The 20,679-nt window shown below is 47.7% G+C and overlaps 1 protein-coding gene across 1 annotated transcript; it reads right to left on the bottom strand.

Moving 5' to 3' along the window:
- Positions 1–3,339: 3,339 nt before the first annotated feature.
- On the bottom strand, positions 3,340–15,108 carry LOC123802645 (uncharacterized). Its single transcript, XM_087861874.1, is given in 7 exon segments — positions 3,340–3,880; positions 5,028–5,131; positions 12,856–14,157; positions 14,290–14,372; positions 14,375–14,386; positions 14,562–14,888; positions 15,073–15,108. Coding segments are annotated over 5 exon segments (756 nt in total). The 3' UTR covers positions 3,340–3,880; positions 5,028–5,131; positions 12,856–13,859.
- Positions 15,109–20,679: the final 5,571 nt, after the last annotated feature.

The following is a 20,679-nucleotide window of genomic DNA, read 5'->3' as shown; positions in this document are numbered from 1 at the left end:
TCACGCACACACTCCAAAAAAAGTGGTGGTTCATTATATCTGCTCTTCAATTTAAAAAGCATATATTGGGGCGCCTGGGTGACACAGTCAGTTAAGCATCTGACTCGTGATCTCAGGGTCACGAGATGGAGCCACGAGTCAGGGTCTGCGCTAGGTGTGGAGTGTGCTTGAGATTCTCTCTCTCCCTCTCCCTCCCCCACCCCGGCTCTAACAAATAAAAATTTTAAAATTTTTTTTTAAAAGTGTATCAAGAAAACTGAGCTGGGAGTCTAGAAATAAAGTGTAGCCAGATCTCAAACCAGTCATGGAGAGCGTGATGATCATGTCATCAGAAAACGGTCCCTTGCTGTCTTCAGCTGAAAGTGGAAAACGAAGTGCCCGCGTGCGACACAGGCTTGGGAAGAAAGGCCAGAGTTGTGGGGAGGCAGGAGCTAGCACAGACCGAGAGGAATGGCCAGGAGGGATCCCATAGCACGCGGGTGGGTTGGATTAGGATGGAATCTAGTGAGTGGTGAGCCAAGAGTCATGCAAATCTGAATGTAAGCAATATAAAAGTGAGTTTCAAGCAAACGCTGACAATAGGTTCTGCTGCACATGACGGAAGACTGTCAAGAACAACTTATTCACAACTCTGGAAATTAACCAGACTTGCAACAATTCGAGGAGATTTCTTCAAGAAAAATGACTGAATTTAGGTAAGAAATGTGAGCTTTATAGCATTTTCCCTTGGTCCCTGGACACTTCCTCCTCTTCCCAGCAGGGCAGTGGGGGCATGGAGCTCCCCTCAAAGCCCCATTCCCAGACACTGTCCTGTCTGGAAGTTCCCTAGAAATCCCAGCGGCACACGTGACAAAGAACAGAGCCTACACGCTTAGTTCAGGGAAGTCAGTAAGCAAACACACCCCGGCTGCTGCCAATAGACCCTGGGAGATGCAATTTCCAGAGCCCCCACAACATAATATTTGCTATGTCCAGTTTTCAGCAAAAAGGTTATTAGATGTGTAAAGACACAGGAAATACGGCCCTCAGGGAAAAAAGTCAGAAACTGCCCCTGAGGAAGCCCAGATGTTGAACTTACAAAATAAAGATGCTAACTCAGCTGCTATTAATACATTCAAAGAGCTAAAGGAGGAGCACCTGGTGGTGCAGTTGGTTGAGCGTCTGACTTGATTTCGGCTCACGTCATGATCTCAGGGTTGTGGGATCAAGCCCTGCGTCAGGCTCCACGTTCAGCATGAAGTCTGCTCAAGAGTCTCTCTCTCCCTCTGCCCCTCTGCTTCCTCTCCCAAAACAAATAAATAAAATCTACACAAACAAACCAAGAGCTAAGGGAGGCTGACTCGGAGAATGATAGGAAGGTGTAAGAACCATGTCACACCAAATAGATGATACTGATAAAGATAAAGGGGGATGAATATATTTCTGTACAGTACAGTAACTGCCACGAAAAATGGGTCAGTGGAGCTCAGGTCTGAAGACAGGTCAGTTGAAGTCACCCAGGCTGAGGAAGAGAAAGTTCTCCGTCAACTCAGGTGCTATGACAGAAGACCGCAGGCCAGGTGGCTTGAACAACAGATAATGAATTCTCACAGCTCTGAAGCCTGAAGTCCCAGGTCAGGGTGCCCACATGGTCGGGCTCTTGTTGAGAGCTCTTTTCCTAGTTACAGACAGCTGTTTTCTTGCTGTGTCCTCACAGGGCAGAGAAATCTGGTCCCCTCATTCCCTTATAAGGGCACCAATCCATCATGAGGCTCCACTCCCATGGCCTCATCTCAACCCAATTACCTCCCAAAGGCCCTATCTCCAAATACCATCACACTGATCATTAGAGCTTCAATATATGAATTTAGGGGGGTGGGGGAGACACAAACATTCAGTTCACAGAAGAAAGAAAAGAGAATTTTTTTAAATGAAGAAAGCCTCAGAGATTTGTGGGACACCCACAACTGTACCAACAGACACATAATGTGGCATATGTGCCAATGTGCCATATGTGCCATAAAACACCTGAAGGTGTTTTATGCCACAGGACATTTGCACTTACTGATCCTCTGCCTGAGTTGTTCTCCCTTACATAGCGTCAGCACTGCTCCCTCCCTTCCCTCTTCCAGGTCTCTGCTCAGATACCACCTCAACACTGAGGCCTTTCCTGAGCTCCTCACATGAAACAGCAACTCCCTATCCCTTCTCACCACTCACAGGTATTTCAGGGTTTTTTTAATTAATTTATGTATTTGACCACTCTCTCACACCACACACAAAGATAAACTCCAAATGGATGAAAGACCTCGAAGTGACACAGGAATCCATCAAAATCCTAGAGGAGAACATAGGCTGCAACCTCTTTGACATCGGCCACAGCAACTTTTTTCATGACACATCTCCAAAGGCAAGAGAAACAAAAGAAAAAATGAACTTGTGGGACTTCATCAAGATAAAAAGCTTCTGCACAGCCAAGGAAACAGTCAAAAAAACTAAGAGGCAGCCCACAGAATGGGAGAAGATATTTGCAAATGACACTACAGATAAAAGATCAGTACCCAAGATCTACAAAGAACTTCTCAAACTCAATACACAGGAAACAAATAATCAAATCAAAAAATGGGCAGAAGATAGGAACAGACACTTTTCCAATGAAGACATACAAATGGCTAACAGACACATGAAAAAATGTTCAAAATCATTAGCCATCAGGGAAATTCAAATCAAAACCACATTGAGATACAACATTTTGCCAGTTAGAATGGCAAAAATTGACAAGGCAGGAAACAGCAAATGTTGAGAGGATGTGGAGAAAGGGGATCCCTCTTACACTGTTGGTGGGAATGCAAGTTGGTACAGCCACTTTGGAAAACAGTGTGGAGGTCCCTTAAAAAGTTAAAAATTGAGCTACCCTATGATCCAGCAATTGTACTACTGGGTATTTACCCCCAAAGATACAGATGTATGAAGAGAAGGGCCATATGCACCCCAATGCTCATAGCAGCATTGTCCACAATAGCTAAATTGTGGAAGAAGCCGAGATGCCCTTCAACAGATGACTGGATTAAGAAGATGTGGTCCATATATACAATGGAATATTACTCAGCCATCAAAAAGAACGATTTCACAACATTTTCAGCAACATGGACGGGACGGGAGGAGATAATGCTAAGTGAAATAAGTCAAGCAGAGAAAGACAATTACCGTATGGTTTCACTCATTTATGGAACGTAAGAAATAGGAAGATCGGTAGGAGAAGAAAGGGAAGAATGAAGGGGGGGTAAACAGAAGGGGGAATGAAACATGAAAGACTATGGACTCTGGGAAACAAACTGAGGGCTTCAGAGAGGAGGGGTGTGGGGGATTGGGATAGGCCGGTGATGGGTATTAAGGAGGGCATGGATTGCATGGGGCACTGGGCGTTATACGCAAGTAATAAATCATGGAACATTACATCAAAAACTAGGGACATACCGTATGGTGACTAACATAACATAATAAAAAATTATTATTAAAAAATTAATTTATGTATTTGAGAGAGGGGGGAGGGAGAGAGAAAGAGTGAGCATGAGTAGGGGAGGGGCAGAGTGAGAAGGATAAGCAGACTCCCCACTGAGTGGGGAGCCTGATGCAAGGCTCCATCCCAGGACCCCGAGATCATGACCTGAGCCAAAGGCAGAGGCTTAACCGACTGAGTCACCCAGGCGCCCCAACCTACAGGTACTTCAAAATCCTCCTACACCACCTTGTTTTTCTCCATGGCCATCACTTATGTGATATTCTGTGCACCTACTTGTTTATTGGGTTGTGGTCCTCTCCCCCAACTGAAGGTCAGTTCCAGGAAGGCTGAGTGTTTGCTGTTGGGCTCACTGTCTCACTGCCAGCTCCCGGCACAGCCCTGCACCGTAACAGATGTGCAACAAATATTTTTTGAATGAATGAACTCTGTCAGCCATACAAACGTCTATCTGCTTTGATCCAGCAAACTCACTCCTGGGAATTTTAGCAAGTAATTCAAGAAAAAGGTTACATGAATGCAAATGTCTGTTGCCATCAAATTGTGTTTGTCAGACCTCATTTTACCAACCACATAGGGAAAGCTAATTATTAAAAATATCAGCATATGGAGTCAGGTTTTTAGGGAAGGTTCCTTGGGAAAAAGAGCTTTGAACAGAATCTTGAAGAGGTAGATTTGGTGAAGCAGAAGAAAGACCTGGGGGAGGAATGCGTCTGACAAAGGAACGAAATCCAGAAGATACTGGTCAGTCATCTGCATCGGGGGTCCCAGAGGGAGTGGAGTTCCAGAACCAGAGAGAAGCTGGTGGGTGAGAGAGCCCACCTGAAGTTCAGTGTGAACATGACTGAGCGCTTCTCTCATTAAATACTGGAGAATCCCAAAATATTATAAATGTAAAGTTTGCGTCTTACCACAGCTGTTTTAAAATACCTGCAAATGTGTGGAATATCTGAGATTTGCTCTTCCAGATCAGGAAAGTCATTCTGCACTTCCTGGCAGATGCTGTCAAACACACGCCCACCAGGGTTTCCGACACAGAACCTGTGCGGATAAGCAAGGGTGGGGCTTCCCCACCTGCAAGACACCTCCGCACTTATTAAGGGTCCCATATCAGATCATTTGGGGTTTGTCAGCGTGTTTGCAACTCTGTCAGAAAAGATTTGAGAGCAATCTCAACAGAAAGAACAAAAAGTCGTTCCTCTAGGTGAGAAAAGCCCTTTGACAGGTAAAACTCCCACAAAAAATATTTGAACACGTTAATAACAACAAAATTCTCAGGGCATGGGCTAAGTTGATCAAAGGACATTTAAGGGCCTCTGTCTTCGTGGGGGAGCAAATTAATTAGGCACACGTAAATCAGAGCAGTCACGTGAGTGTACCAGCACCCATACGTTCCCTCGGTACATCTTCCTGGGAACCTGTGTCGAATCAGGTCACAGACCTTGTGGCCCGCTGGAGCCCACAAGAACAGTTTCTGTGCTCAGCAGGTCTAGAGATGTAAAAGTTGTACAGGTCCCAAATCCCTTACCTGAGATTCTTGGGTGCTCTGTAATTCAGAATGTTTCAGATTTCTGGAAGACCCTGGCGCAGACCTTCTATTTATGGCAGTCCAGTGAAGTCCGCAGCAGCACCCTGTAATCAAGCACATTAGCATTTCCATAGCAAAACACAAACATTCATGCTAACTGAGATAAATGAAGCTATATGTAGCCCGAGTGCAGGTCAAGGATTTGCCACCAAACGAGCTTGCTGTGATGTTATGGAATGCTTCCTTTAAAACACAGAGCTTTCAAAAAAATAAAATAAAATAAAATCCAGAGCTTTCTGGACTTGAGAATTGTGAGTAAGGGGTGGTGGATTGTGGAAACGAGCTGTTTCCAGAAAAGCTTGAAACTACTGGAGACAATGTGTGTGATGCAGCAGAGTGAGGATCACGGGACCTCAGTTGCTCAGGCTCTCAGCCTCAGGCTCTGCATAACATTCACACATGACACACGTGTGACCGACCGAGGCAAAGAAACATCTTTGGTCGTGATCACCAGGAGGACCTTGGGTTTCCTCAGAATTGAACTGGAGAGAATGGGGGGGTGCGGCCGCAGGGTCTGGCGAAAAGATCAGGACCTGCTCAGGAGGGAGGCAGGTGGAGAGCAGCGCCAGATTTCAGTCTGGGAGACGACTAGAAGCCAGTTTTTGTGCAGTTTTGCTTTAGAGTTCGCAATTTCAGACCTTTCCTGCCTCCCCACAAAACCATCTGCCAACTCTCCATATCTCATTCATCTGTGACAGCATTGGATTTAACTCAGAGATGTACTGAACTGCTGAGATCCGCTTCAGGGTGAGTGTGAGCCAAGGCCAGAGTCGTCCAGCCAACAGCCAGGACACACCCACCCACCACCTGCACACCACATCAGTGACCGCAGTCTACAACTCAGTCTGACATTCACGACAGGAGCCCCTGGCTGCAGGGATGGTTTGCAAATATCCTTGGGAATGGGAGGGTGTGGTCTTGCTTCCCAGTGTAAGGATATCTAAATGAGTTTATCAACAACCACGCACAGGAAGCTGGGCCGTGTGGTTCAAGTGAGAGGCTAGTAACAGCAGTTACTGTGTAGCAGCTTCTGGGCACTTTACAAAGATTAACTCGCTAGTCCTCACAGCAGTCCTGCGAGGTGGACACTGTTATACTTCCATTTTACAGATGACAAAACTGAGGGGTAGAGAGGTTGAAAGACTTGGAGAGATGGGTGCTGGGATTTACACTCTGGCACCCATGTTAGTAACAAATACACTAAACGTGGTTCAAACACCTCCATTCGTGCACTTTCCAGCCCAAAGCTTCTGCCGGGCTTGCTGCCTGCACACTGATGGGTGACGGAGATAAAAGCTTATGAAAGACTAGTGGATTTTCAAAAATATTCAACAAAGAAAACAGTCCAGTTAACGTCTTCTACCTCTTCTTAGCAAACCCAAAAGTATGACATCCAAGTGATTTGGGAGGGTCTCCATTTGCCAGTCTTAAGACTCTAACCACAGGAGAGTCCCTGAGTCCCTCTTCAGCACAAGCCTGGCCTTCTTTGCCGCTCCCTGGACCTTCCTTCAAACCCCACAGCCTTCACAGAATCTGCTCACAGTAGCAAAGGTGCTCCAGACCAAGCTCCTTGCAGAGATGCCAACACACAGTCCCCATCCTGAGCTCCCTAAGCGACCAGACACTGGGTGCTATGAGTGATCGCAAGCTGAACTGGCCATGCACGTCTAATTGGACCCTTTGGGGTTGATTTTGCAGCACCAATATTTGTAGTTGAGGATTTCCCCCACACGCACACGCATACACACATGCATGCACAGACATAATCCCCTTCCCAAGTATAACAGAGCAAGTCTCAAATTCTGCTTCTCATACAGCCAAGGATCATCAAGCAGGGCCAAATAGCTTGCCACAACCTTATGCATAAACGCCATGACAACCCAGCGACCTATCTTTTTAGGCAATCAGAAGACACTGTATGAAAGTCTCCTGAGGCTGCGTCTCGGCAGGATCCAGCTAAGCATACCAATGCGGATGGGAACTCTGGGGCCCAAGACTGTTGGGGGGGGTCAAGTCTGGGCCCCAGGTCACGGCCAAGGGAGAACGGCCTACTTAAATCTAGTGAAAGCAGGGCAGTGTTCGTCGGCACTTCCTCCCAAGACAAGCCCTGTGACAGCCTGGAGCAGGGGTAGAAGCCGGATTTGCTACCTGACCCAGCCTCTTTCAGGCCCTATGATTCCTGGTAGAGCATTTAAGCTCGCTGCAGCCTCAGTTTCCCTGACAGTAAAATGGGGATGCACTGCTTACCCTCCAGGCCACCACAAGGACACCATGAGATAACACACAGCATGGGAAACAGCACCTCCCGCAGAGCTCGCGGTGAATGTGAGTGACTCGATTACCCAACATGCTCTAGTCCTTGCCTCGGGGAAGAGCTTCTTAACCTCAGCACGGCTGACTCTGGGGACCCAGTAATTCACTGCTGTGGGGGCTGCCCTGCATGTGGTAGGATGTCAAGCAGCGTCCCTGGCCTCTACCCTCTAGATGTCAGTAACATCCTCCCTCCCAAATATATTTGTAAATGACACTACAGATAAAGGACTGGTATCCAAGATCTACAAAGAACTTCTCAAACTCAATACCCGAGAAACAAATAAACAAATCAAAAAATGGGCAGAAGATAGGAACAGACACTTTTCCAATGAAGACATACAAATGGCTAACAGACACATGAAAAAATGTTCAAAATCATTAGCCATCAAGGAAATTCAAATCAAAACCACACTGAGATACCACCTTACGCCAGTTAGAATGGCAAAAATAGACAAGGCAAGAAACAACAATTGTTGGAGAGGATGTGGAGAAAGGGGATCCCTCCTACATTGTTGGTGGGAATGCAAGTTGGTACAGCCACTCTGGAAAACAGTGTGGAGGTCCCTTAAAAAGTTAAAAATTGAGCTACCCTATGATCCAGCCATTGCACTACTGGGTGTTTACCCCAAAGATACAGACGTAGTAAAGAGAAGGGCCATATGCACCCCAATGTTCATAGCAGCAATGTCCACAATAGCTAAATCGTGGAAGGAGCCAAGATGCCCTTCAATGGATGACTGGATTAAGAAGTTGTGGTCCATATATACAATGGAATATTACTCAGCTATCAGAAAGAACGAGTTCTGGGGGCACCTGGGTGGCACAGCGGTTAAGCGTCTGCCTTCGGCTCAGGGCGTGATCCCGGCATTAGGGGATCGAGCCACACGTCAGGCTCCTCCGCTATAAGCCTGCTTCTTCCTCTCCCACTCCCCCTGCTAGTGTTCCCTGTCTCGCTGGCTGTCTCTCTCTCTGTCAAATAAATAAATAAAATCTTTAAAAAAAAAAAAAGAAAGAAAGAAAGAAAGAACGAGTTCTCAACATTTGCTACAACATGGACGGCACTGGAGGAGATAATGCTAAGTGAAATAAGTCAAGCAGAAAAAGACAAGTATCATATGATTTCTCTCATCTATGGAACATAAGAACTAGGATGATCGGTAGGGGAAGAAAGGGATAAAGAAAGGGGGGGTAATCAGAAGGGGGAATGAACCATGAGATACTATGGACTATGAGAAACAAACTGAGGATCTCAGAGGGGAGGGGGGTGGGGGAATGGGATAGACCGGTGATGGGTAGTAAGGAGGGCACATATTGCATGGTGCACTGGGTGTTATACGCAACTAATGAATCATCGAGCCTTACATCGGAAACCGGGATGTACTGTATGGTGACTAACATAATATAATAAAAAATCATTATTAAAATAAATAAATAAATAAATAAATAAATAAATAAATAAATAAATAGAAAAGATACTTCTATTAAAAAAAAAAAAATCCTCCCTCCCAGCTACAACAACCAAACATGTCTCCAGACTTGGTAAGTGTCCCAGAGAAGGGGAAGGGAAATGCCCCCTGCTAATCCTTAAGAACCTCAAGGGACAGAAACCTCAAGGGACAGAAACCTCAGGGCCAAATGCAGTTGCAGACCTCCACTCCTGGGGAGCATGTGGTGCACAAGAGCAGAGAGCGGTGGGGAAGAAGGAAAACCTACCATCCCCAAGAAGTGGGACATTCGAGAGCAACTGGATTTGCTGAATGTGCCCGTCCTCATACTGCGCTTCTCTCCCTCAACTTGTACGTTCCCATGTATAATGATGGTATGGTGTTGAGCTTACATGGATACAGATTTCTGTCATTAATCTGTTATATCAAAGAGAAGGTAAACTATTTGTCTGTGAAAGGAACACATTGTATTTACTATCACCTGTTCAAGACAATGGAAGTGTACAGCTGTTGCCCAGGTGCTCAGGTGTGAAGCAGAGTGGACAGATCCAGAGGGGGCACAAAGGATCACCCTGGGAGGAAATGGGCCAGCGTTCCCATCCGAAATCAAATCAACCTCCGTGTGAATACCATCCACTTTCTTTTTTTTTTTCTTTTTAAGATTTTATTTATTTGACAGAGAGACAGAGCACAAGCAGGGGGAGCAGCAGGCAGAGGGAGAGAGAGAAGCAGGCTCCCCGCTGAGCAGGGAGCCCCATGCAGGACTCAATGCCAGGACCCTGGGATCATGACCTGAGCCAAAAGCAGACGCTTAACCAACTAAGCCACCCAGGCATCCCTACCATCCACTTTTTAAAGTGACTGTTCTGGTCAGCCAGATAATGATAGAAGGGTATGCAAGAGAGAGGCAAGAAATAAAAGGGGGAAAGGGGCACCTGGGTGGTTCAGTCAGTTAAGCGTCCAACTCTTAGTTTCAGTTCAGGTCATGATCTCAGGGTCCTGGGATCGAGCCCTGCATCAGTCTCCATGCTCAGCAGGGGGTCTGCTTGAGATTATCTCTCTCCTTCTCCTCTGCACCTCCCCACCCCCCCACACACACTCTCTCTCACTCTAAAAATAAACAAATAAATCTTTTTTTTTTTTTTTTAAGAAATAAAAGGGGGAGAGCATGGGGCAATAAAGGAATACACCAGAAAGCAGTATTTAGAGTTTGTCATTTGGACAAAGATTTTTTTTTTAAGTAGTCAATGACCCAGTGATTAGCTGCCATGCAGTGGGCAGCATGTCTGGCACCATGAAAAACACAAAAATGCATGAGGTCTGGATTCTGAATCAAGATGCCTGTTCAGACAACCACATGGGGCCCGAGGGACGATGCAACCAAATGCATCTGGGGACGATGCCACTGTGGAATATGAGCTGGATATTCAAGAACAGATATTCCAGTTAGTAAGTACCAGCATGAGCCAAGATATGAGGTCAGCTTGAGACAGAGCAAGCATCCTATGTCGGGGGCGGGGGCATAGAATGAACATGTGGAGAAGTTTTGAACATCAGTGTGCTGCTCATTACTGGGCTCTTGTCCCTCAGTTCCCGATGTACCTCCTGTCCTGGGCTTTGTGCTGCTGGGGCTGGAGGTCCGCAAACCACATTCCTGCTTTGCCAACTGCTCCCTGTGCCAACAAAGGGGGCGCTGGAGGGAGACTGCAAGGCTGGAGGAGGAGGCCAGGAAGGGCTGTTTCCTGTCTGCTTCCTGTTCCTGCCGGCCTCACCCCAACAGCCCTTCCTCATCCTGGCAAAGTCTGCTGTTGCTTCCCTTTGGACCCAGTTTGGGAGCTTTCAACCGGCAGAACCAGCCTTATTATGCACCCCATGAGAGACGCCAGCCCCGGCCTCAGGACCTCCTCCTTAGAGCCCTGAGGTTTACCTCCATGGGGCCCTCTGCCAATCTCCTAAAAGTTTTAATTGCAGTTTCTTTATTTTGTACCTCCAACTTAAGGGAAGAAGCACCTTCCTGCAGTTGTGTCCTCATAATATGGAATTTTTACCTTTCACTTGATCTTAGCCAAAAGTCCAAGAAGCAATTGAGTTTTTAACTTTCAATTACCTACTTTAATAAATAACACCTAGTTGACAGATCTTTATATTAAATTCTACTAAAATAGCTGCTTTGATTTCTGTTTCCTGGTTGGATCCTGACTAACAAAACCAAAAAGGGAAATTAAATCTCTATGTGATGAGAACTCTTATTCCACAAATTTAGAAGTACAAGACTATCCTTTCATTCTTTCACTTAAAACAAATTAAATCCTACCCCATGTGTGTTCAACCCATCAGGCTAGATGTTATCAGGGCTCTGACTTCCAGCCCAGAGGCAAGTAAGGACCGAGGGAGGCTTACACAGCACCAGAACATTCATATGTGAGGATACTCTATGGTATGTACAACCTGGTCACTGAGATTCCTGCTGTCAACACACTAGCCTCATGGAAGCTCATGCTTTAGAATAAAGGCTAATCTGGTTAAAGAGTAAAGGCTACTCTAGATCTGAAACAACAAAGATTCCAAACAAGGAAAAAATCTAGCCAAACTACAAGCCGATTAACCACTTGCCAGAATAATGATCTGCACTATTCAGACAACAAAATCCAGATACTCAACAATGTAATATTCACAATCACAAATCACAGCAAATTAAAACCACAATGAGGTACCACCATATACCATTTAGAATAGTAAAAGTGAAAAACCTGACAATACCAAGTGTTGTGACATTGTCAGAAACCGTAACTCTCATACATTGCTGTTAAAATGTAGAACGGTACAACCATTTGGAAAAGTTGGACGGTTTCTTGTGAAGTTGTATTTACACCTACTGTATGACCCAAATGTCCCATTTCTAGGTATTTTTCCAAACAAAATGAAAAAATGCTTACGAAAAGATTCATCTTCATATGTTCCTAGTACACTTACTCATAATAGCCAAGAAATGGAAACAATTCAAATGTCCATCAATAGATGAATGGATAAACAAATTTTAGTGTATTTACCCAGCAAAAACTATTTCTGATACACAGAAGAAATTCACAAACACGGTGAGTGGAAGAAGTCGGGCACAGAAGAGCATCCTTAAGTTGACCCTTAAACAATGGAGGTTGGGATGCCACCCCCCAACACAGTCGAAAATCCATGTATAACTTTTGAATCCCCCAAAACTTAATTACTAATAGCCTACTGTTGATCGGAGTCTTTATTGGTAACATAGTCAATTAACACATACTTTGTATTGTTATATGTATTATATACCATATTCTTATAGTAAAGTAAGCTAGAGAAAAGAAATTATTATTGAGAAAATACATTTACAGTACTGTACCCTGTGGATAAGCAGGAAAACCAGTTTTCTAGGTACCGCAATAGGCCAGCTGCCACAACGTAACGGGAATGGAAATCACTAGAGTTTGGCAAACCGATGGATGTGCGAAGGAGCTCCAGAGACCACCTGGTCTTGGAAGCCCGGGTTCCTGGGTTCCTAAGAATGTTGGGGTGGGGGGAAGTCATTAACCAGAGAGACCCACTCAGAAGGACAGCCCAAATGTGGCAGAGAAGGGGAAGTATTTAGTCTGGAAAATTCTGAGCTCAAAGTGCCTACAGGACAACCAGGTGATGCCAAGCAGTGGCTGGGAATGTAAAACGCAGGAAGGACAACACATGTGGGTTTCTAAGTCTACTCGAATAAGCCTTGTTCTTTTATTCTAAGTGCCTCTGCACCTGCTGTTCCCTTTGCATGAAACTTTCCTTCTCCTCCACATCTATCAAGTCTACTTTGCCTAAAAGACCAGTTCAAATTGAACCATAAGAGTGGTCCTGGACTCCTGTAGGCAAAGTAAATAGCTTTGGCCCCCTCCCATCTTACTGTGCTAATTGGAGGTGAGTGGAAAGGCTGGACTGAGAAGGGCCTGAACTCGGGTCAGAGTGATCTGGATTTGAATCCCAACTGCCAATCATACCAGCGGTGTGATCCTCGATAATTCACAACGTCTTGAGTCTCGGAGTCCTCCTGGGTGAAATGGAGAGAACATCGAACTCATAAGGTCAAAAGACACTAACTGTGGTCGCTTGGCGGTGGAAGCGGTGACGTAGTCACTGTAATTGTTAAAGGACCTGTTTTCTCTCGCCCTCTAGACTGTGAGCCCCACTGGGCAGGGTCCCTGTTTTCTCCGGGTCTCCCTGAGTCCGGCGTTCACAACATGCTTGACGTACAAAGAGCACGAGGAAGATGTAGACGAGGGACAGCGCTCATGGGAATCCTGAGCGGTTTCCGCAGTAAATTCACTCAGAAGTCACATCTGTGATTCGGCAGACGCAGGAATGAGGCCAGCAGCAGCCTGCCACCTTCTGCCAGAAAGAAGAGTAATAACATCTGCAAGTGTGAGTCACTGTAGAGGTTTCACTGCAGATGCACCTTGGGGAATCCGGAGGCGGAGCCGGGAGCGGGAGGGGTCTTGAGGGCCGACCCATGTTCCCCAGGGCGGAACGAGACTGAAAGGCGACTTGGGCACAGTTCGGATACTGCGGGGAGGAGAAGATGGCCTCTGCGAGGATTTCCCTGAGAGGGTGCCCTGGGGGGCGGTGAGAACCCGCCTCAAGCACCACGACAGTGCGGACAGCGAGGATGTGACCCCGCGTGGCAGGCTTGCTTCCCTAGAGCACCTCTGGGGCCCTGGAGCCTTCTCCGGAAAGCCCCACTCCGGAGAGCTACCCTGCATGTTGCCGGGGACCAAAGAACAGAGTCCTGCAGGACGCTAAGCTCAGCACAGTTAAGGTATCCTGCGCCGGCCGGAGACCCATCAACTCGGAGACCGGCTGTGACGTGAACAGTGAGATGCCCTGGGCGACCCCACCCAAGTGCATGTGAGGATGCCTCTCCGCCAGCAGCGACACCTCCTCCCGAGAGGGAAGGCCCGCCCCCGGAGCGTGGCCCGCGAGCCACTGGCCAATCCGTGTCGCGAGGCTAGGTCACGTGGTCGCTGTCCAGGCCAGGGTTTTCCGGCGGCGAAAAGCCTCTGGCACCACGCCCTTGAAGATCTTCTCGCGAGAGCAGCCCAGACGGCTTGTCTTCTAATCGGTCCGACGCCTCCTGGCGCCGCGTTCCGGAACAGGGAGCTGCGAAGCTCTGTGGCTCCGGTGCGGAGTGCTGGAGGCGCCCGCCAGGACAGGACAGGGGCGTCGGAGGGACGGGCTGTAGCCGGCTTGGGCCTCCGCGCCAGGACAGCGGTGCTCGGCGGGGCCGCCTTGGCTTCTTGTCGCATCAGCCAGGCCCCGGAGACCCCGAGGCCCTGGATGTGCACTTCCCCGGGCCGGAAGCGGCGACCGGGTTAACAGGCGTCAGTGGGGGGCTCGGGTCCCGTGATTTCCCAGCTTCTCAGAGTCTTTGTCATCACTCCACCCACTGAAAATGTGAGGCACGGGAGAATATTCCAGCAGGAAATCCGGGGTCGACCTCATCTGAGAAGATGTGGTGTGAGCGCAGATCGAGTTTGCGCATCGCACGAGTGCTCAAGCTCCTCCCCAGAAGGGTTCACCTATGCTTCAACTACCCTACAGGGCGCGCTTTGTCCTCCCCATTTTAGAGATGAGGAAACAGGCTCTGACAGGTTTGTGGAACTTGCCCAGGGTTGCACAGAGCCAGGCTTTGCATCTCAGTATCTCAAACCGGAACAGTCGCCACTGCTTCTGAATGACCAGCCTCAGGACCCTGAGGTCTGGGGGGAAAGACTTGGCTACATGCCCCTGTGCACTGGTCAGGGAATGGGCTGCACACTTGATCCCCAGTCCCTGAGGTGCCAGCTGCTAAGCCTAACCTCAGGTGGCCAGCAGAAGACAGCCTGTCACCAGGACCCACCAGAGCCCCTTGCATGTTTCTGGCCTCCGTGCTGCCCCTGGTCCCAGCCTTCAAGCACCGGGGCCTTCCTGGCGTGGATCTGGAGGAAGGAGGAGGCACATGTGGACCCCAGCTGTAATGACCATGGCCATGAAAGGGCTACTTCTTTACCACGGTGCTGCCAGGAGTGAAAAAATGGGCTTCCTCAGATACACTTCTCTGAAGGAACTCCTAAGGAGATATTAAATTGTCCCAATTTATATTCATTCATATCAAATGACCATTTGTCTCAGGCCCAGCATGATACCTTCGTGGACCAAACGAATCTATTTCAGCCACCTACAGGTGAGTCAGAGGCCACCACCACCACCACCACCATTTATGTTCCCAGGAAATGCCTGAAATTCTACCATTAGCAATTCTGTAAGATGAAGAATCATGCTGTCTAGATTCACAGATAGATGAAATGTTTTAACCCCTGAATTTCTGATAGGAGAGGAGGTAAATTAAAGCACTGGGTTCCTAGGGAGAGGGAAGAGAGGACACAAACAAAGGGGAAGGGGCTCCCTTCCCAGGAGGGACTCTGGTTAGGGATCTAAGAGGGATCTCTCCACTTAGTGCAGATCCCTCAGGAAGTTGTAAGACCTTGTGTGTCCCACTCACTTACTACTCCCCGAGCCTTAGAAGGGTGCTCTTCTGCCCTCTGTGAGTCTGAGACCAGATGAACTTCTGAATGCTCACAGCCACCTGTGGCCACATTCTGGGGATATGAATCCCAGCACTCTCTGCTAGCCAGACTTCCTCCGAGCGGCAGAAATGGGAACCCTTTCTGTTTCCCATTCCAGGAAGCAAAGCAAAGCCATATTCAGAAAATAATGAGAAAGAGCCATTAAGTCAAAGGAAAAAGGAAAACAAGCCAATAAATCAGCTGTGTATGGCACTACAGAGAGATTAAGAACCCCAAGGTGACATAAGCATTAAACATTATTATTAATGTGGGGAAACTTGATTCTAGTCACAGTGTTCTTTCCCCTCCCAGGCAGCATGCACCTCTACATGAATTAGGAAAAGGCATCCCTTCCTCAAGATATGTTATTGCTGTCTGCCAGAAGAAAACCTAGGATGACCTTAATGAGGATGGTGTCCCCGAAGTTGCTCAGTGCATGACATATACCACTGTACAGGGTGGCCTGGACTGCAAAGCACACTTGGATATCCTTCATGGGGGAGGGTCATACAGGCCACTGATCAGGCTGAGGCTCCCCAAGTGCCAAATACAGTTTACTTTGTGATCAGGAGCTAAGATAAAAGCCAGTGAGGTCTCACAGATGTCTGAGCAGCCCCAACATCTGTAGAGCTCAAAGACGTAGGGCTTCCTTTGGTGACGTCAGGGGCACTCACAATACATAGTCACACAGGGTTTGTGCACCCTGGCTTGTATGCAGCTGCTGCTTGCTATCACAGGACACTTAATATTGTAGGTACTGTAAGAGGACATAATTTATTAGGTTTGCTGTTTGCCGAAATAATCTCGGGCTCTTATTTGATGTTGATTTGGGTCAACTGGTCCAAATGCTATGTATTGTACTATAATTATGTTGTGTAGAATTATCTATTTTCAAAGGAGTAGTTTTTGAAACAGGAACAAGCCACATGGGGGTGATGGGGAGCGGTTATGGTTTTGTATGGCTTTTTACCCATCATCAGCCTTCTTGTGAAACAAAAGTCTGACAAGAGTGCTTTGTATTTTCTCAGATGATTAACACAATTGACTACAGGAGTTTCAGAAAGTGCGTTTCTTGATGTATCCTTCGAAGGAAAGGATTATTTTAAAAGCAATTTTTCTACAGGTGAACAAAGAAAAAAGGTAAGGTCATATAAAATGAAGATAATGGGAAGGGGACTAACATCGGAGACAAGGTCTCCTAAAACCTCGTGACGGTGTTGTCCGTGTACTAAAGCATGTGCTGTATTTGGGTATGCAGTGAAAAGCAAGTGCAGTGGAGTAAAAAATAATTTTTTATTCAGCTCGCACTAGTCTATTCGAGAACAAATTTCTTGTTTGAGAAAACAACTGTTATGCTGTATGGTAGATTAATATTTTCCAAAATTGACCACTGTAATATTTCTGCTCTCACATGTTCTTCCCAGATGTTGCCATACTCCCTTTAGGGGATGGTGTCTCTTTCCACCTCCCCATGAAACTCAAAGGGCCTTTGAGAATAGAACTTGATGTCTAGAATGCAGCAGAAGCAATGTGGCCAGCTCCCGAGGCCAGGCCACAAAGGTGGTGGGGGCTCCACTCAGCGTCCTCAGTGTTCTGGAGTTTGTTCTCTCTCCCTGACCCCCTCCACACGCCTCTCCCCCCTCACCTCCCTCTCCTACCTCTCTCCTCCCCCCCCCACACCTTGCTCTCTCTCTCCATCTCTGTTCTTTCCCCCTCTCTGCCTCTCTCTCTCCCTCTCCCAAGAAACCCAACACCTTGCTGTGAGGTGCGCAGAGGACAGCCTGGCCCTATAGGAGCCCAGGTCCGAGGGCTCTCAGAGGGAAGGCTCCAGGAGAAACACGTGAATAAGTTGCAGGACAGAGATTAAAGGCAACTAGAAGTCTGGGGAGAAAACGTTCTACAAGAAAAGGAATGAAATCTCAGTACATGAGTTGGCTCTGCAGGAAGCAATTATTGTTTTAATAACATACTGAGAGTACACGGGGAGGACGTGGGGTAAATAGAAATTCTCTTCTAATAATAGAAAATCAACAGATGATGTGAAAAAGAGGTGTCTCAGGAAATAACAGTATAAGCGCATATGGAAGTGCGGTTGACCGAGTCATGGTCTCCAAAGATGTCCAGGTCCTAATCCCTATAACCTGCGGGTATGTTACCTCACAAAAGGGGCTTTGCAGATGTGATGAAGTCAACGACCCTGAGGTGGGGAGATGATCCCCAATCATCCCAGTGAACCCAGTGTAATCACAAGAATCCTTGAAAGATGGGAGAGTCAGAGAAGGGCCATGGAAGCGGAGACCCCAGGGACGTGCTTGTGGCTGTGACAATGGAAGCAGGACCACGAGCCAAGGAATGCAGGCGGCCTCTGGAAGCCAGAAAAGGCAAGGACACAGCTTCTCCCCCGGAGCCTCTGGAAGGAACCAGCCCCGCCTACACCTCAGTGTTAGCCCAGTGACACTCATTTCAGACTTCTGACCTCCAGAACTGTAAGACAATAAATATGTGTTGTCTTAAGCCACTAAGTTTATGGTAATTTTAAAAGCAGCCACAGGAAACTAACACAGGAGGTAATGTCCAGAAGGAAGAGCAAGAAGGGTTGGAAGGGTGTCCTGGGAAGCGTGACCATGCGGGGAGAAAAGTGGCAGCAAGGACTGCTTCAGTCTATTACTCATCCATTGTGCGCCTCTGTTAGTTGGGTAAAAATTGTAGACTCAACAAGAGAGCCTCACATAGTAGTAACCTAGAGAGAGAAATAACGTGAGAAAACGGTCTGTGCTCGCTGTAGGGATGGAGCCTGAACCGTTAAGCCCATAGTGGTTCCACGTGCTCCTACTATGTGCACCCCCCAACCCCCCCCCACACACGAGGCATTCTGAGCAACTTTAAAAGATACTCAGGCCTCAGCGCACAGAGGTCCGTCCACCCCACCTGCCTCCCAGCTCGGAAGACCCGGCACCGGGCAGCAGTGCCCGCGGGCACTGGGAGTCAGCAAAGACTGAGATGGGTTGGTCATCAGAACGAACTTCTGGAGCTGACCTTGAAGAATGGGAGGACTTTTGACGAGGGGAAGGAATAAGAAGACAAAAGCGGGGAGAAGGAAGTACGAACCATGTGTGTCGGGGAACACTGTGGAGACCAGCAGAAGGCTCCACATGGAAGGGATTCGCCCCGAGGACGAGGTATAGAGGCAGCATCCAATCCACAGCTGCAGATCTGCACACCTGTCATGTGCAGCTCGGCTTGCCAGGGACTCTGACATGGCTCAGGCTCATTCAGGGCATTACCTTGGAGATTGCCTGCTCGGGTGAGCAGGTCCCAATTTGAGTTCATGGCTCTTTCTCTGAGATACCTACCATCTACCGAGAATTCATTCAACTAACACTTCTAGGCCCCCAGAATCCTGTGATGAGCAGCACAGCCTGGGAGCCCCCTGGAGGCTCACGTTTCAGAAGGGGATTGGCGAGCGACTGCATTTATGCCAGAGGGCGCTGAGTGCTTGGAGGAAAAGGAAAGCAGGCAAGCGAAGAGGGTGTGCTGTTTCAGATGGTGGAACCAAGAAATAACTGGGAAAATGACATCTGAGCCAGAGGGCATGGCAGCTAGCTGCTTGGGACTTGTCTCAACTTACCTATAATGTCACCTTGGGTAAATCTCCACCAGAACCAAATGAGGTTCCTTCAAATCAGTCAGTAATACTAACAACAGCCCCATCACCACCAGAAATCATTCCAGATGTTTGCTCCCATTTGCGAAAGTTATGGCCCAGCTGCCCAACTCCACTTGCCACGAGCACTTACAGGCTGTTTGCCACACTGGGCTGGACAATCTCCAAGGACAGCCACAGACACATGGTGACCTTACGTATCAGGGCTCTGAGAACACGGCACGTGCAGGAGCTCACTGAACACACTGTGCTCCCACAGATCCTTCCCGGAGCCCCCACTCACTATATAAGGCTGTGCAGCCACACGCTCAGAGACATACAGTCATCAGCTCGGGTTTGCTGTTGCTATCTTTGGAAATAGTACATGTCTTTTGAGTCTCACTGAGGGCCCATCCACCTGTGGTTATCTTTTGGCAGGGCGTTAGCCTTATAAAGGCATGCACATGCCCACGCCACTCAGCAGAAGGAATTCGGGCATGTGGCCTTGGAGCTCTGAAATGATTCTCCCCTTTTCAGGGACTGTGGTGGTAAGACGGGGTTGAGAGTTCAACTCAACTTTCCGAGTTCAGCGGCCGTGGCTCCTAAATTCCACTGTGCTGAAAAATCAGTTAGGTGTGTATTGCAAATGCAGATCCCTAGACCCCAAGACCCAGAGGTTCCGATTCAGACAGTGAGTCCGAAGAGGAAGCTGGAATTCTGCAATTTACAGGCCCCCAGGAGCTTCAGATGCTGGTGGTCTACAAAGCACACTGTGAGAATCTGTTTTACAACCAAAACCTAGTGTTGGAGGCAAGTTTTTCGAGATGTCACCTCTAGGGCTACACATAGCTATAAAGAACACAGAACAGGGATGCCTGGGGTGGCTCAATCAGTTAAGCATCTGCCTTCGGCTCAGGTCATGATCCCAGGGCTCTGGGATGGAGTCCCACATCAGGCTTCTTGCTCAGCGGGGAGCCTGCTTCTCCCTCTCCCTCTGCCTGCTGCTCCCCCAGCTTGTGCTCTGTCTCTTTCTCTGACAAATAAATAAATAAAATCTTTTGTTTAAAAAAACTATGCTAAAAAAAAAAACCCACACAGAACAGCTTCCTGTTAAAATCAAATCACAAAGTACAACCCTCCCCATCCCCCACTCTCCCCACAGTTTAAGCTGAGAAGAGGTCTAGACAGATGCTGGTAGAGAGGGGTGTATTTTTCCAACTTAGGTCCAGGGTTCCTAGGCTCTTCCCTCCAAGGTCTGCCTTCCCCTTGGAATGTTTGTCGTTGTTGTTTTTTAATCTGATTCCATTATGCCCACCAAACCAATCCCAGATCAAAGTCTCTTTCCTCTTATCTCCTGAGTATAACCAAAATTAGCTGATATTTGCAAAAGAATGTTAATAAAACACTGCAGAAAACTAGGAGAATCCTTATTGAAAATGCAAATAGCAATGAGCATTCAAGTTTTCAAAATGTAGGTTTCTGGTGCTAAGATGAGCCTTCCTCCCCACCGCTACTCCCACCCCCAGCGTCCTCGCCTCCTGCTGGCCTCCATCCCTCTCCAACGCAACCCTTCCCTCCTC

The sequence above is a fragment of the Ursus americanus genome, chromosome 4 (genome assembly GCF_024610735.1).
Source record: "Ursus americanus isolate L20-20 chromosome 4, mUrsAme1.1.p, whole genome shotgun sequence".
NCBI lineage: Eukaryota > Metazoa > Chordata > Mammalia > Carnivora > Ursidae > Ursus > Ursus americanus.
Note: the sequence above shows the minus strand (reverse complement) of the source record. Positions and strands in the feature narration are given on the sequence as shown.